Here is a 15,224-nt window from a genome sequence, read left to right on the forward strand (position 1 = left end):
GTCTGACTCTTAGCAACCCCATGGACTGTAGCCCACCAGGCTCCTCCATCCATGGGATTTCCGGGCAACAGTACTGGAGTGGGGAGCCATTGCCTTCTCCCTATTAGACTGTAGTTTCTCACAAAATGTTTTATGTTAGGCGTTCTAAAATTGTGTGCTTTTGAAAGACTTGATTTTCTCAATGAATGTATGGAAATCTAGTTAATGTAGCAATTCCAATTTGCTTCACATTCTTGCTGAAAATTTGTATAAAAGTCATCCTGAAATTCTAAAAACCCCTGACCTGTTCAATCAGTGGCATTCTTGTTTACCAGCAATAGCTTATTTAGATGCATTTTCTTATTTATTCATCATAACCATTCCATGAGGTAGTTACTATTATTTCCTATTTTACAAGTGAGGCAGACAAAGCACAAGAGCGTACCTAAAATACTTTATCTGGTAGAAGGCTGGAATTGAACCAAGGCAGTCAAAATCTATACTCAATCTGATGGCTTAATAGGTGCTATGTTGTTACCTAGAGAACAGTGAATGATGTCTGGACATATGTTTGATTGTCATGACTGTGAGGGCTGCTTCTGATGTCTAGTAAATAGAGGCCAGAAGTGTTGCTAAACATCTCACAATGCACAGGACAGCCCTCCACAATAAAGAATTATGTGACCAAAATGTCAGTAATGGCAAGGTTGAGAAACTGATTTAATTCTGCACCATTCTCTCAGGTTTTGGTTTTCCCTTGATTCCAAGCCTTTTACTCAAGGCAAGGATGTTGTTATAGATTACTCACCATTCTCAATCCAGCCAGGTATGTACATGGCTCCATTTCGCTGGGGTGATGCATTCTGAGAGGCTGTGTTGACTCCTCCCAGAGCCCACACTTTTACACTGTATCTACCATTTGTATCATAAGCTGTAAAGTACCTTGAATAGATACCATCATCCTTAGTAGCATCAGCACCTTGACAGAGAAATGAAGGAATTAATGAAGGAATTAGGATTTGACTGTGTTAAGGATGAGGTATACTTCTTTCACCACTTTGTGTGTGTAATTTCAAATGCACACATCTTGTCCTCCTGAATTGTCTTTCTTTTTGAAATCAGCAATCAAGTCATGTGTCTCTGTTACATCCAACATAGCACAAAGTAACCTCTCAATAAGTATCTGTTGAACTGAATTGAATTACTGTATGTTACTGGTGACAAAAAGTGTTGTATGTTTATTTCCTTAAAATTTATGACTTTTACTGAGGATAGGTTTAGGTAGAAAATTCATTTACAGAATTTGTTTTAAATTTACTTGTTTTATAGTGAATAGTCAAGTTCCTTCTCTGCTGCTTTCCAAATGTTAAAGCCTCTTTCTTCATCTGTAATGTAGGGATCATAACACCTCAAAAGTGTGTGGTGAAGATAAGAAATGAAGATCTATCTATCCATCCATCACAAACTCCTAACACAAAATAGCTATTAATTTTCCTCCTTTCCTTTTCTGAGAGGGTTGGAATGCTCACTGACAACTTTTTTGCACTTTATAGAAGCTAAAGGCAAGCTCTTCTCATGTTTCCCAACATTTTGAAATATAGGAGTTGTAGGGAGGCAGAGAGCTCTCCCAACCACAACCCCAGTGCTGGACTCCTCACCACAATATGCCCTCCTGCTGTTGCTTGGTTGTTTCCTGGAAAAGAAAAATGTGTCCAGTTCCTGGGGTGGTTACCTGCTCCATTGTCCAATAATTCCAAGGTAACTGTTTTCCCATCCACTGATTCTATTAGTGCTGTGACCTTGGACCTGAGAATTGGCTTGGTTCCTTGGTGAATCTTTACATAAACTACCATAGGGCTAGGGAATTTGCCTGTGTCTTTGTTCATTTTAGAGGTCACTGTAACTGGAGGCAAAGTAGCACTTGAGGCACGGGAGGTGACAGTCAAAGTTAGGGTTTGGGAGCTTGCTTGTAGGCTGTATTTCCAAACACCAATCTAGCCAAAAAAAAAAAAAAGGAGACATTTCCAGTTAATAAATTTAAGTGACAGACCTAACTTTAATGCCAACTATAGGAAAAGCTCATCTGATATATGTACATTAAAAGTAGATCTAAGAAGGTGTTTTATACTTTCTTAGTCAAGGGAAACTTCGGTATGTTTGGACTAATGACATGGTTCTTACTGCCAAGAAAATTCTAGTTGGGAAAAATGAGGTTTGAAAGTTGTGTCCTTATCATAGCATTGGTTTCTCAAGAGCAGGATCAATAGAGGAAATAATTTTCATTATGCCAAAGCATCAGCTGCTGTGTAATTTGAGGGTTCTCCTTTTAATACCTGGAGAAAATATCACCGATTTCCTTTTTCTTGACTAAAGCTATGACCAACCTAGACAGCATATTAAAAAGCAGAGACATTACTTTGCCAACAAAGGTCCAACTAGTCAAAGCTATGGTTTTTCCAGTAGTCATGTATGGGTGTTAAAGTTGGACTATAAAGAAAGCTGCATGCCAAAGAATTGATACTTTTGAACTGTGGCGTTGGAGAAGACTCTTGAGAGTCCCTAGGTCTACAAGGAGATCCAACCAGTCCATTCTAAAGGAAATTAGTCCTGAATATTCATTGGAAAGACTGATGCTGAGGCTGAAACTCCAATACTTAGTCCACCTGATGTGAAGAACTGACTCATTGGAAAAGACCCTGATGCTGGGAAAGATTGAAGGCAGGAGAAGGGGATGACAGAGGATGAGATGGGTGGATAGCATCACTGACTTGATAGATGTGAATTTGAGTAAGCTCCAGGAGTTGGTGATGGACAGGGAAGCCTGGCATGCTGCAGTCCATGGAGTTGCAGAGAGTCAGACACAACTGAGTGACTGAACTGAAGAGACTTGCTGTCACACAGAGTGATTTCCACAGAATGGAGTTTTTTCCTTGTTCTCTTTCGTTCAACACTGACTCTTTTTTTTTTTTTTTTTAAGAAATCACTATCATTTTAAAAGTTGTGATTATTCTGTAAAAATTTTATCTTATCTTATCAAACTGTGAGAAGGAAAAAAGATGAGACCATACCTTGGCAATGTCTGGGATTTGGAGGTAGGCCATTCTGGTGTTTTTATCCACTATGAAGCCATCTTGTTTGTTTCCACTGGGATCCCAGAGAAGGATTTGGGGAAGATCAGTTGTCCAGGTGATGAGAAACAAAGTGTCTTTCCCCACAGTGCTGTCCACAGTCACTGTGCCATTCATCCACTGACTGTTCTGGAGGGTTAATCCCCTACTCTCAAGCTGTAAAGTAAGTATACAATTCTTTACTTTCTGGAGAATACAGCTCCCATCACATAATAGCTTCCATTTTGCCTCCAACTATTAGTCGCCCCATTAGAAAGACTTCAGTGGTACCTAAGAACTTGGCTTGATGTTTAGTACCTATTATGAGCCAATTCTTTTTTTTTAATGATCCAATCATAAATGACTTTTCCAGCCTTAGCTTCCATAATGTTGATTCTGACACCCAAACAAGACCACTTCCTCTTATGATCTTCATGAATCTCTGACTCTCTGTCTACCACAATCTCTGCTTTTCCTGGAAATCTATACATTCATCTCCATTTGTCTAAGGCTTACCTACCCTTCAAAATTCAATTTGAATGTCACTTGATGTCTATATCACCAACAAGAATAATCTCTCCCTCCTTTGATCTCCCACAGTATATATTTTTTTTAAACTTTCAATTTTGTATTGGGGTATAGCCAATTAACGAACAATGGTGTGATAGTTTCAGGTGAACAATGAAGGGACTCAGCCATATATACACATGTAGCCATTCTCCCCCAAACTCCCCTCCCATCCAGGTTGCCTCATAACATTGAACCGAGTTCCATGTGGAACCAGTAGGTCCATTTTAAATATAGCAGTGTGTACATGTCGATCCCTTCCTCCCATCCTTCCCCCAGAAACCCCAATTTCATTCTCTAAGTCTGTGGGTGGATCTTGTTTCTATCAATCCTTTGATGTCCTCACAGTGTGTTTTGTTTGATACCTACCAGCATACTGTACGTCTCATCTTATTACTGGACTTAAACCCTTAAGGGGACTAACTAGGACTTTGACCCACATCTGGATTGTTTGACTTGCAAATAACTAAGTCCTAGGTCAATTATTATTGCAGTCCCTGTGAAGGTAAATTGGAGAAGGCAATGGCACCCCACTCCAGTACTGTTGCCTGGAAAATCCCATGGACGGAGGAGCCTGGTAGGCCGCAGTCCATGGGGTCGCTAGGAGTCGGACACGACTGAAGCGACTTAGCAGCAGCAGCAGCAGTGAAGGTAAATGAAAGAAGTCACTGCCCAAGGCTGATTTGTTATCTGGTGAAGAATGAAGAAGCTGTAGAGCAGCAGTTGAAGTAGGGAAGGTCTAACCAGACTTTGTAGAAAGTATAATTTTTCAGGATTATCTCCTAGTTAATTATTTATGGTCTTTAAACGAATATCTGTCAGAAGATAGGATGCTCTGGTCATCAAGCCCAACTTTCTAGTTTTAAAAATAGATTATGATCTAAGATGTGAAGAAAGCAAGGGGCCCTTAGATCTTGTTCTTATGATAGGTGGGGAAATGAGTCCTACTCATGTCTCAATCTCCCTCCCTTTTAGGTTTCTTAAATATAAAAATACTGGGCAGAAACTGCCTGACTGTGAACTTGCCCATTAATCAGTTTAATTACTTTTCTAAGACATGTGCCTCCTGTGTTCAAATCAGGCTCTTGGGTTTAATATTCGTAAATAAGTGTAACTGCTATATTCTTTGAGTGAATAAATGCTACACTGATAGACTAAAAAGCCTATTGTTTTGAAATCTGACATTTTTTGGCTTTAAAAAATTTCCATTGGAGTATAGTTGATTTACAGTGTTGTGTTAGTTTCAGGAGTACAGCAAAGTGAATCAGTTATACATCTACATATGTTGTGTTTAGTTGCTAAGTCTTGTCCGACTCTGTTGTGACCCCATGGACTATAACCCTCCAGGCTCCTCTGTCCATGGCATTTTCCAGGTAAGAATACTAGAGTGGGTTGCCATTTATTTCTCCAGGGGTTCTTACTAACCCAGGGATTGAATTCATGTTTCCTTCATTGCAGACAGATTCTTTACCACTGAGCCACCAGAGAAGCGCATATGGATTCTTTTCCCATATAGGCCATTACAGAGTATTGATTAGAATTCCCTGTGCTATAGACTAGGTCATTATTTGGCTTTGATTTACATTATTTTTACTTTCATTCACAATAAAAGTTACAACTCACACAGGTGTGGTGTTGATTATTCACTCTCTGGTTTAAAGGTTCACATGAATAATTTTTACAGCCATTAGGAAAGAGCACTTAATATATTTGTCCATTTTTTATTGTCCCAAGGCTGTTGAAACAAAATTCTGTTTTCTTGAAATTCTAGAACCATAAGGGACCGCAGTTTTGTGGTTCATGTCTGGCTGAGAACTTAAGTCCAGAGAGGTGAAGTTCTTTGCCCATGGTCACAGTTAATGACAGACCCAGGAACAGGATCCAGGTGACTGGACTGACCACGTGGGCTTTTCACAGTACAAATCACTTTCCACTCTTTATAGGAAAATCTTGACAAATACCAGGAATTTGAGGTAATGGAAAAAAAGACCAAGTAATCCCTGAACAGTTGTTCCAGATAATTTATATTGAGATAATCTACTCTGAAGAAAATTCTGGGCCAATTATATTGCTATGGATGCTTGTTAACATATGTTAAAAAAGAATTCTTGGACCCATTACATTTTATGTTGATGGTTTCTAAGAGGAAGTCACTTAGTATTGTTTCCAAATTAGAAGCACTGATTGCCTTGTTTAAAGGAATAGTGTTGCAGTTTAGAAATAATGGCTAATATCAGGCTGAAGCTTCTATGTTAATTTATTACTAGGGGAATGTGGACTTAAAATGCATAACCATGAAACTCCCTATCTTGGCTATGGTTTTTAATAAACATGAAAAACTGAGGAGGAACTCTGACCTGAATGGAGCGCTGGGAGACAGCTTTGTTTCCTGATGAAAGGGCCGCGAAAGCATCCACGAGACCATTGTTCTGAACCTGATCTGAAGCATATGTCTGCAAACCTCCTAGAATGCAATTATGTTATCGAAGTTATTTTCTAGAAAACAAATATTTGCAACATTTTAGCAATTGTTAAGATAAAATACACAAAGTACTTACTCTTTTGTGCTATTAAACATTAATATTAATAGATTAACATTAAATAGGTGTCCAGATTAACTCAGAAGCTGATACTAGTAATAATATTTTAATCCTACTAAACAAATCCTTCAGCAACATCGTCATTTGGCTACTTCAGCCCTCTGCAAAGCAATTAAGAATCCCCCATAGACCAAAACTAGTAATATAAATCTTGTGTTTTAAAGGTCACGCACTTTCATATGAGCCATTAAGCCTCACTGCAAGCGTATTGATTTATTCTTATTTTACACATAATCTTAGCAAGCTTGACTTTCAAGTTTTCTCTTAAATCAGAAAAAATGTGTATGTTACAGCAGCAAGAAATAACTGACAAGTGATGGTTATAGAAAAGTATTATATGTAGTAAACATGAGATGATATACCAGCCATGTAATCTACACCTATTTAGAACAGGTGTACCTAAGGTAGTTGATGTTAAGGCACTTTTAAACTCTTAGTGACATCTAAAATCTGAGGAGAATGTTTTGGTCATCCTGTTGGTGCCTCACCCAGATCCCCTTATCTAGACTAACGCATCTCTCCCCAGCAGCTCTGAGTGTTAGCCAAACAGCATATAGCTGCCTCCTTTTCAGAAAATTGCCTTACAAAATGGGGCCACCCTAGCTAAAGAACAGCATGCCCCACTCACCCCTGCTCTGCCCTGACATTTTTTAACCACTGACTGATGGACACAGTGGTACAATGGTCTGTCTTTGAAGACTGGACCAAATCTGTTTTGCAGTTCTAGATCCAGAGCCTCCTGTGAGGGCAGGCTTCAGCTGGCCTCCTAATTCACATCTGTGCTTAGCTTCCCCTGCCTGATCTTAGTCCCTACTGCCCCTTTCACCTGAGAGCTCTCCCTCTGTAAACCACATGCACCCAAATCCCTTTCTCAGGCTCTGCTTCTAGGAATCCCGGCATAAGACAAACACTGTTAGAAGCAGTCTGTTGTTTTAGCTGACTCAGAGGACAACTCAGCAATTGATATCCATAATTCTGGCCCTAGGTTAAACAAATTTAAAGTAATAAAAACCCACTCTGCTGAAGAATAGTTCAGGTGGGATCTATTTTAACCATGTGCGTATGGAAGGTGAAGCACAATGTATGAATGTTTTACAAAGAAACTGCATTACATTCTATATTTTCAGCGTGGCCTTCTGTGTGGTTCGGCAGGCACTTTGTTTTTCCCCTGCACTTCTTGTTCACGTCCCAGTTCAGATGTCACCTTCCTGTACACTTCTTCTCCAGATGAAGTCTAGGCTCCCTTCTTCGTGCTCACTGTACCCTCTATTACTAACAGAGCACTTGTATCATGGTATTATATAGTTAGTGGCTTGTCCTCTGTCTCCCCAGGGTCTCTTGGTCAGCTGCCAACTGGAGTGATAGTTAACCTATTCACTAGGTTAGAATAGAAGCTCCTAGTTAACCTATTAGATTCTTTCCAATCTTTATAAGGTGTCTGGGAAGAGAGTCCCAAATGGTGTGCTGGTCCCATCTTCTCCAGACTGCCCTAATCCTAGAAACAAGGCATTAGAATAAATGAGTCGAGCCGATTCTAAAGTCATCTGGGGGTAAGGGCAGCTGATTGCTCAGTAAGATAACCCCATATCTCCTCGCCCTACCCTTCCCCTACTCCCCAGTGCACTGGAGCTCAAAGTCCAGTGGAAGAGAAAATACAGTGGGACTCAGCAGGTCACCCTTCACCTGTCATTTTTGACATCTGCTCTAGTTCCTGTGCTGCAGATGGCCCCAGGGCGACTGTGTGGATGATGGCTCCGCTTTGCTTCACCTCGTCAAAGCATGCACTTATAGTGTTGTCCTCCCCATCGGTCAGTAAGATGATTTCAGCTCCATCTGTTGGATATTTCTTCTTAATCACCTAAGGACATAATTCAGGCATGAGTTGTCACACTCAGGGTAGCCAAAGTATTGGGAAAATTGCAATTAAAGGGAATGAGAAGAGATTCTAGAGGGAATAAACAAAAGTGTCTGGGAATGGTCAAATATCTCTGTCTTGCAATGATGCAATTATAAATCAGCAAGATTCATGGAACTTGACAGTGATTTTTTTCCTCCGTTAGCCTGTTGCAGAGAAGGCTCAGTAAGGTGGGATACAGGGCAGTCCCAGGGATGGACAGCTCTAGGGACTCAGAAAAGAAGGATTTTCTACTTTCCTTCACATGATGTCTCCTTGACAGGCTTTCAGAGGTTCCCAGATGACTTCAGAAACCATCTTCATTTAATAGGGATAATAATGGGGACTAATATATTACTATTATCATATTAGACTCATGGCAGATTTTAGCTTGCCTGGTATTCATCAGTCTTACCATTCCAGCTGTTCATGGCTGGCCTTGATTCTGATTGGTCAGTTCTCAGGTCACATATGGAGAAGGCAATGGCACCCCACTCCAGTACTCTTGCCTGGAAAATCCCATGGATGGAAGAGCCTGGTAGGCTGCAGTCCATGGGGTCACTAAGAGTCAGACACGACTGAGCGACTTCACTTTCACTTTTCACTTTCATGCATTGGAGAAGGAAATGGCAACCCACTCCAGTGTTCTTGGCTGGAGGATCCCAGGGACGGGGGAGCCTGGTAGGCTGCCATCTATGGGGTCCCACAGAGTTGGACACGACTGAAGCAACTTAGCAGCAGCAGCAGCAGTTCACATGAATTATTAAAATTTTTAACATCCCCTCTGATGAAAGCAAAACATTTTGTTCTTATTAATCCCTAGTTCCTAGCTGTCTTATGACACCTATGTCTCAACATAGATAATCTGTGTCTGGTAGACACAGATTATGTTTTTTATGTGATATAGAGAAGTTATACCTTGTGCCAATATTGGATAAGAAGGAAAATCAGATAAAAATCATAATGTTTATGAAGAGGAAGGCAAGAGTTCACCTTCCCTTAAAAAGAGGAAGGGAGACTCAGACGTAGAGGAAACAAGTAATTCTAAGTAACTCCAATCTCTGGCCCAGACTCTCAGGAAGGGAAGAAACTTGATGTAGATTAAAAGAGCTGAAAGCAGAGGAGACTTCTGCCCCACTCCTTTTTAGAGGGGGCTGCTCCACAAAGGATGAAGGCAGAACTCTGATTGCTGTCATGTGAGGAAGCCTGGAGCCCAGGAGCCCAGGAGCCTGTCAGCTGTGGTTGAGACCTCAGTCTGACCAAGCTGCAGGGCTCACTCAGTCATGTCTGACTCTTTGTGACTCTATGGACTGAAGCCCACCAGGCTGCTCTGTCCTTGGGATTCTCCAGGCCAGTATACTGGAGTGGGTTGCCATTTCCTTCTCCTAGGGATCTTTACAACCCAGGGATTGAACCCAGGTCTCCTGCATTGCAGGCAGATTCCTTACTATCTGAGCCACCAGAGAAGCCCCTGAGAGGCCAGAGGAAGGGCTCAATTTGGATTCCCTTGTCTCACTCCCCATCATTGCTGTGTGTCATGGAAAACATGCAGAAGTCCGCAAGTATCCATAGGGAAAATGGAAATCAGCTGACTTGAGAATTGGCAGGCAAGAGGACAATTTATCTTGTCCCAGAAGCTAAGGGGTGTGCAACCTCCCAAGAGTTAGATGCAGGACATGGGGTGCTCAGGGCTGTGCTCCAGCATTGAGAGCCAGAGTGTGGTGAGTCAGCTGGTAGAAAACCAATGGGCACTGAACAAGCTAAGAAAACAAGTAAAGTCCAGTGGCCCCAGCTCAACAGACACCACTGCCATACTTGAGCAGGGTCCTCACCAGGGGCCAGCAGGGAACTTGAGACAGGGCAGGATCCAAGGCCCTTTGCCTCATCACCCTGTGGCCACACACAACCTCCTCCCACCCCATACCTGGGCTCTGTAGGGCAGGAGGAGCATCTAAATTCCAACTGTGTGCCTCACATACTGTCTCACCCACTGAAGTAGGAAATGCAGAACCAGAACTTCCCTCGTCACCATCAGGCCATCTGGTATCAGTCATTTCCCCTCGAGTTTTGTATACCATGAGTTCCGTAGACATGTCAGTGATTTCAGTGTCAGTTTCCCTCCCTTACTTGCTTCTTTAATCAAAATGTGTGGGTGAGTGGCAGAGGTAAGAGAACCCAGGTGCACAAAGGCATCTGGAGAAAGGTTGTGAAGCTGACTGTGTATGCAATAAAATCCACTTCTAGGGAACTGATCTTCAAAGTGGAATAAAATGGCCAGAGGGTCAGACTGCATATGAGGGAATGCTTGAGTCCACTGTCAACATGAAACACGTGAGCTGAAAACTAAATATTCCTGCTGCTGCTTGGAAATTGGGAATAGCCCCATTGATGTGTTGCGCCCCAAGCAGACAGAAGGTAGACTTTCCCAAGACACTGCAGAGATTCTGAGACCTTAGACCAGCCAGCTTCTCTCAGCCTCCTATTATTTATTTCATGGGACTAAATAGCCCCTAATAAATATAGAATATCATAGTTTATGTTTGGATCATTTAAGCATCTGATATAATCAAATAGCTCAATTTAATTTTATTTATTGAGAACCTCCTATATAAAAGATATTGTACCAGAAGTTAAAAGATAATTCATATCTCGGAACAAGTTTTGTTTGAGCAAAGGACATGACAGGAAAGAAGACAGATGAGCTAAAACTCTTGAGATAGTTTTAAAAGTAGAAAACAAGTTCATAGCATTCATAAAGAGAAACTATACAGTTGAAAGGATCAGGAAAGACATCAAGAAATAGTGTCTGTGATGGATATGTGGAGGAAGAGTATGATTAGAGATAGCAAGGAGGGATGAAAAATTAAATAGGGAACTGGCTGGGCAAAAGTGTGCAAACTGCTGGCAAAGGACAGGTAATCTAATTTGCTTAAGCATAAATATCTGGAAGAGAGTCCCAGGTGCTTAAGCCTGGAAAGGTAGGTAATGGCTATATTATAAAATAAATTAAATATTAGATTGAAAAATTTTACTTAGCTTTGTTGAAAATGGGGAGAGATTGAGACATAAGTAGAGGGGTGACATGATTGGATGATCAGATGGGATCTTTGGATACATCCCTAATACAATTAGACTCGCAGTTCTAAGCCCTCCTATTTCAAACTTAAACCATTTGCTTGCCCAAAAGGAGGTCTTATATACCCAAAAGTTTGGAATGTTAATCTACTTCAAAATTTAACCATAACTCTAAGTTTACTTTTTTCTTCAGAGAAGATATTCTCTTATATCCCTGTGTACCTTTCATCATAGCATGCATTAGTGTATGATTATACACTTATTTATGTGACTACGAGGTTAAAGAATCTTCCCCCAGTAAGATTTTAAGCTCCATGACAGCAGGTGTGGTATGTTTGGCCCTCATGGTACTCTTAATGCCTGGCACATTGCAATGCCCGGCATGTAGAAGTAACACCATGAATGTTTCAGATGAAAGCAGAAAAGCATGAATGCACAGATGCAGAAAAACACAAAAGCATGAATGAATTAGTTAACAGTTTTGGGGGCCTGTGTTACTGCATCATTTGGACCATTGCTCTGCCCTTGGTTGTCTAATTCAGCTAAACATGAGGCATGCATAGAAATACTGGAAAAGGTAATTTCTTAGGAGACATAAATTGTAAACATTGGCAAACTATGATAGGGGAACTTGTCTCACAGTGAATGCTGATCGAAGCCCAGAGCAGATGGATGTTCCTCCTGAGGCTGTTGTGGGTAAGCTTTTGGTAAGCGTGTCTCTTTCAGTGGCACTGTTTATCTGTACAAGTTCACTTTGTACATAGGCAGCACTGTCAAACGTCACCATCCCGACCCAGGACCCTTGCTCAACCGTCTGCAGAAGGAAGAGTTTGCCTGCTTGATTCAGTCGCTTAAGGCGGTTACCAATCTAAATGGAAAAGGAGAAGAAAAGCAGTCAGGTTAGGTTTGGACCGGCAGACTGACAACAGAACAGAGGGAATTTGGAAGTAGGTGCCTCGGTGCAGAGTAAATAACAACAAGCTTATGCAAGGCATATCCTTCTATGGAGGAAAATTTCTCCTTTATATTTAGCAGTATATTTGAATACAATTTCAGGGCTTTTGTATAAATAACTCTAAAAGCTAAATCCAGGTTTGGCTTTAGTTCATTAGTTCAATGTCCTAGAAATAGTTTTATAAATATACATATTGTCAGGAAAACATAAAAAAGGTTAATTTTATATAGTTCATCAGATCTTTGCTCACAAATTGAAAGCTATTGGGCAAATGAGACACTTGATGCTGAATTTGTGTTGAATAAAGTGAAGGTGGCCTTTTTTGATGTAAATATTATGCTTGTAACTGTTCTGACCTTTGGGGTTGTGTTTATTCACAGCCAGTTCCAAGATGTGGTCTAGATCATATCATATAGAAATATGAGATGAGCATCCAGAAGACCAAGACCCACTGAACTTACTGTCATGCTTCCAGACTTATCAAGGACTAAACACACAATTCTTTGTCCGATCTGCAGCAATGAGAAGGTGGGACTGGGTGGCTGTGTTGTCATAGGAGTTGTTGTCTTAAAATCCTCTGAATCTTGGATCACTTCCCACGTGCTCCGGTGATTGCATTTTTTGTTTTGCTCGTTTGGGGCTTCTCTATTGTGGTTTTTTTCTGTACAGAATTCAACCACCTAAAATTGTCAGTAAAATGATACAGATAACAGTAAATACTTGTTAAAATTGTTAATAATTTGACTAAAATATTCTAAGTGTAGATTTACATTTACATGACCTCCTTCTCAGTCTGCCTTGGGGAAAATCACAGTGAAAATTCAGAGCTTCTGTCTCAAAACATGTCTTTGACGTCATTGGACCCTTTGTGCTCCTCAAGAATCTATTTACTTGTTCTTAGCTTCCCTTCTATTTCTCAAATTTTCCATTGCAAGCAATCACCAGTATCCTCAAGCCACCTATATCTCAACATTTCTCCCCTGGTACCATTTTCTCTCTCCATTCCTTCACTTACTGCTCACTTTCTTAGTTTCCAGTGATTTAAAAATACCTTGTTTCAACTTTCAATACCCAACATTCCAGCTCTCTCCAAAATCCAATTGGATGTCCCACAGGATCTTCCACCTCAGGTGTTCATAACTGAACACATCACCTTTCCTTTGACTCTGCTCCTCTTCATCACCAAGCATTTCCTAACTTGATGTCACCACTATCTATTCAGTCACCTAAATCAGGAAACGCTTTTCCTTCCTTCTTCCCTCTGCAAAATAACACCATCAATACACTTCACTCTCTCTCCAGGACATTGTCTTTTTTCCTTCTCCAATGGAATGTCCATCATTCAAGCCCTCATGGTCCCTCCCTCAACTACTGGAGTCTCCTATCTGACTTTTCCATACTGCTCTACTCCACACTTGCCAGGAACATAGTCCTTCTTATTCCTGTACTTAATATCTTTTTGTGGCTCATCATTGCTCACACACTACAATCCAGACTACTTCACTTCACTCTCTATCCTTGCTCTGGCTGTGCATCCCAAGGCTCTAATTTTCCCTATTGCAGCCTATAAGTGCTCAAGGTTGCCAGACTGTTTATATATCTCTGTGTCTGCTCACCATTCCCACTATGTTGAGGAGTTCTTCCTATGTCTTCTGCCTTGTGAACTCTACCTTCATGTTTCAGCCCCAAAAGTTATTTTCAAAATGTTTTCTCATTTCATACACTTTCTGCAAAGAATTTCCACTCAACCTTGTGACCTCAAAGTACCCTATAAGAAATTTAAATAAGGCCCCTTTAACATTATAGTGTACTTACTGATGGATGAAAATTAATCTATGACAGAACCCTGTCTCATTAAATTTGCTTCCTCAAAACTTAGCCCTATATCTGATATAACATAAAAGCTCGATGTAAGTTTGTTGTTGTTATTTTTAATAACATTTACCAATCTGTACGTCAGTGGTTTTTAAAATCTACAGAATGGCAGTAGTTGTTAGGCAAGAACTATAGGAGAACATATGCAATAGACAATACAAACACAGCCAATAAATGATAGTGTCTTCCCCTTTCTTCCAGGCAAGAGTACTGGGGTGGGTTGCCATTTCCTTATTTGGGGGATTTAAAAAGGAGGCTTAGTACACAAAAAAGGTATAAACTAATTCTTCCTCTCAGTGACTTTACAGTATTATATTCAATTAAAAATCCTAAATATCTGGGATTCAAGTAATGTAAAAAGTCATCATTAGCTGGAAAACATTTATTTTTCTCTTTATTTGTATTTTTCAGATTGTTTTGGCAGTTTTTCCATATGATCACCCCCAGAGTAGGAAATGGCAAACCACTCCAGTATTCTTGACTAGAGAATTCCTTGGACAGAACAGGCTGGTGGGCTACAGTCCATGGATTCGCAAAGAGTCAGACACAACTGAGCAACTAACAGTTTCACTTTCTGTATTATCATTATAGCTACTTTTTAGCAAGGGAACCTAAAATCCTTTTTTGTAAACCCCAAGCAGAGGCTCCCAAACCTGACTGTGCATCAACTTTAACTGTGACTAATTTAAAACAATCTAGTCCCCGCTTTGGAAGTTGCTGAATTATCCTGGAAATAAACTACAAAGCCAGACTGAAGGATGGCCTTAGTGAACCATATTTTAAAAACTTATCTTTGTTAGGGCTTCCCTTGTGGCTCAGCTGGTAAAGAATCTACCTGCAGTGTGGGGACCTGAGTTCGATCCCTGGTTGGGAAGATCCCCTGGAGAAGGGAAAGGTAACCCACTCCAGTATTCTGGCCTGGAGAATTCCATGAACTTTACAGTCCATGGGATAACAAAGAATAGGACATAACTGAGCAACCTTCACTTTCACTTTATTGTTATAGATAGACCCTTGCAAGTTACTACACTCTTATCCAAAAAGAAAACATAATTTTGTGTAAAAGACTGGGAAGATAAGAGACATTCTGCACTGAAGTCACTTAACTGATGGATTTATCTTAGTTTGTGCAAATTTGCTGATGTATATGTTTGGCATTAATAAAGATAATT

At 40.5% G+C, this 15,224-nt stretch overlaps 2 protein-coding genes across 2 annotated transcripts in view; one reads left to right on the forward strand and one right to left on the reverse strand.

Annotated features, from left to right (window-relative positions):
• Positions 1-15,224, forward strand: part of ODF2L (outer dense fiber of sperm tails 2 like) — a 402,314-nt gene that overhangs the window by 246,630 nt on the left and 140,460 nt on the right. The window lies entirely within an intron of this gene.
• Positions 1-15,224, reverse strand: part of CLCA1 (chloride channel accessory 1) — a 34,017-nt gene that overhangs the window by 2,380 nt on the left and 16,413 nt on the right. The window contains exons 6-12 of the mRNA XM_019957161.2: positions 12,639-12,857; positions 11,863-12,090; positions 7,937-8,111; positions 6,011-6,117; positions 3,048-3,263; positions 1,712-1,973; positions 788-958 (exon numbers count right to left, since the gene is read on the reverse strand). Of these exons, the coding sequence (XP_019812720.1) occupies positions 788-958; positions 1,712-1,973; positions 3,048-3,263; positions 6,011-6,117; positions 7,937-8,111; positions 11,863-12,090; positions 12,639-12,857 (1,378 nt within the window). The remainder of the gene's footprint in view (positions 1-787; positions 959-1,711; positions 1,974-3,047; positions 3,264-6,010; positions 6,118-7,936; positions 8,112-11,862; positions 12,091-12,638; positions 12,858-15,224) is intronic.

This window comes from Bos indicus, chromosome 3, assembly GCF_029378745.1.
Source record: "Bos indicus isolate NIAB-ARS_2022 breed Sahiwal x Tharparkar chromosome 3, NIAB-ARS_B.indTharparkar_mat_pri_1.0, whole genome shotgun sequence".
Taxonomy (NCBI): Eukaryota; Metazoa; Chordata; class Mammalia; order Artiodactyla; family Bovidae; genus Bos; species Bos indicus.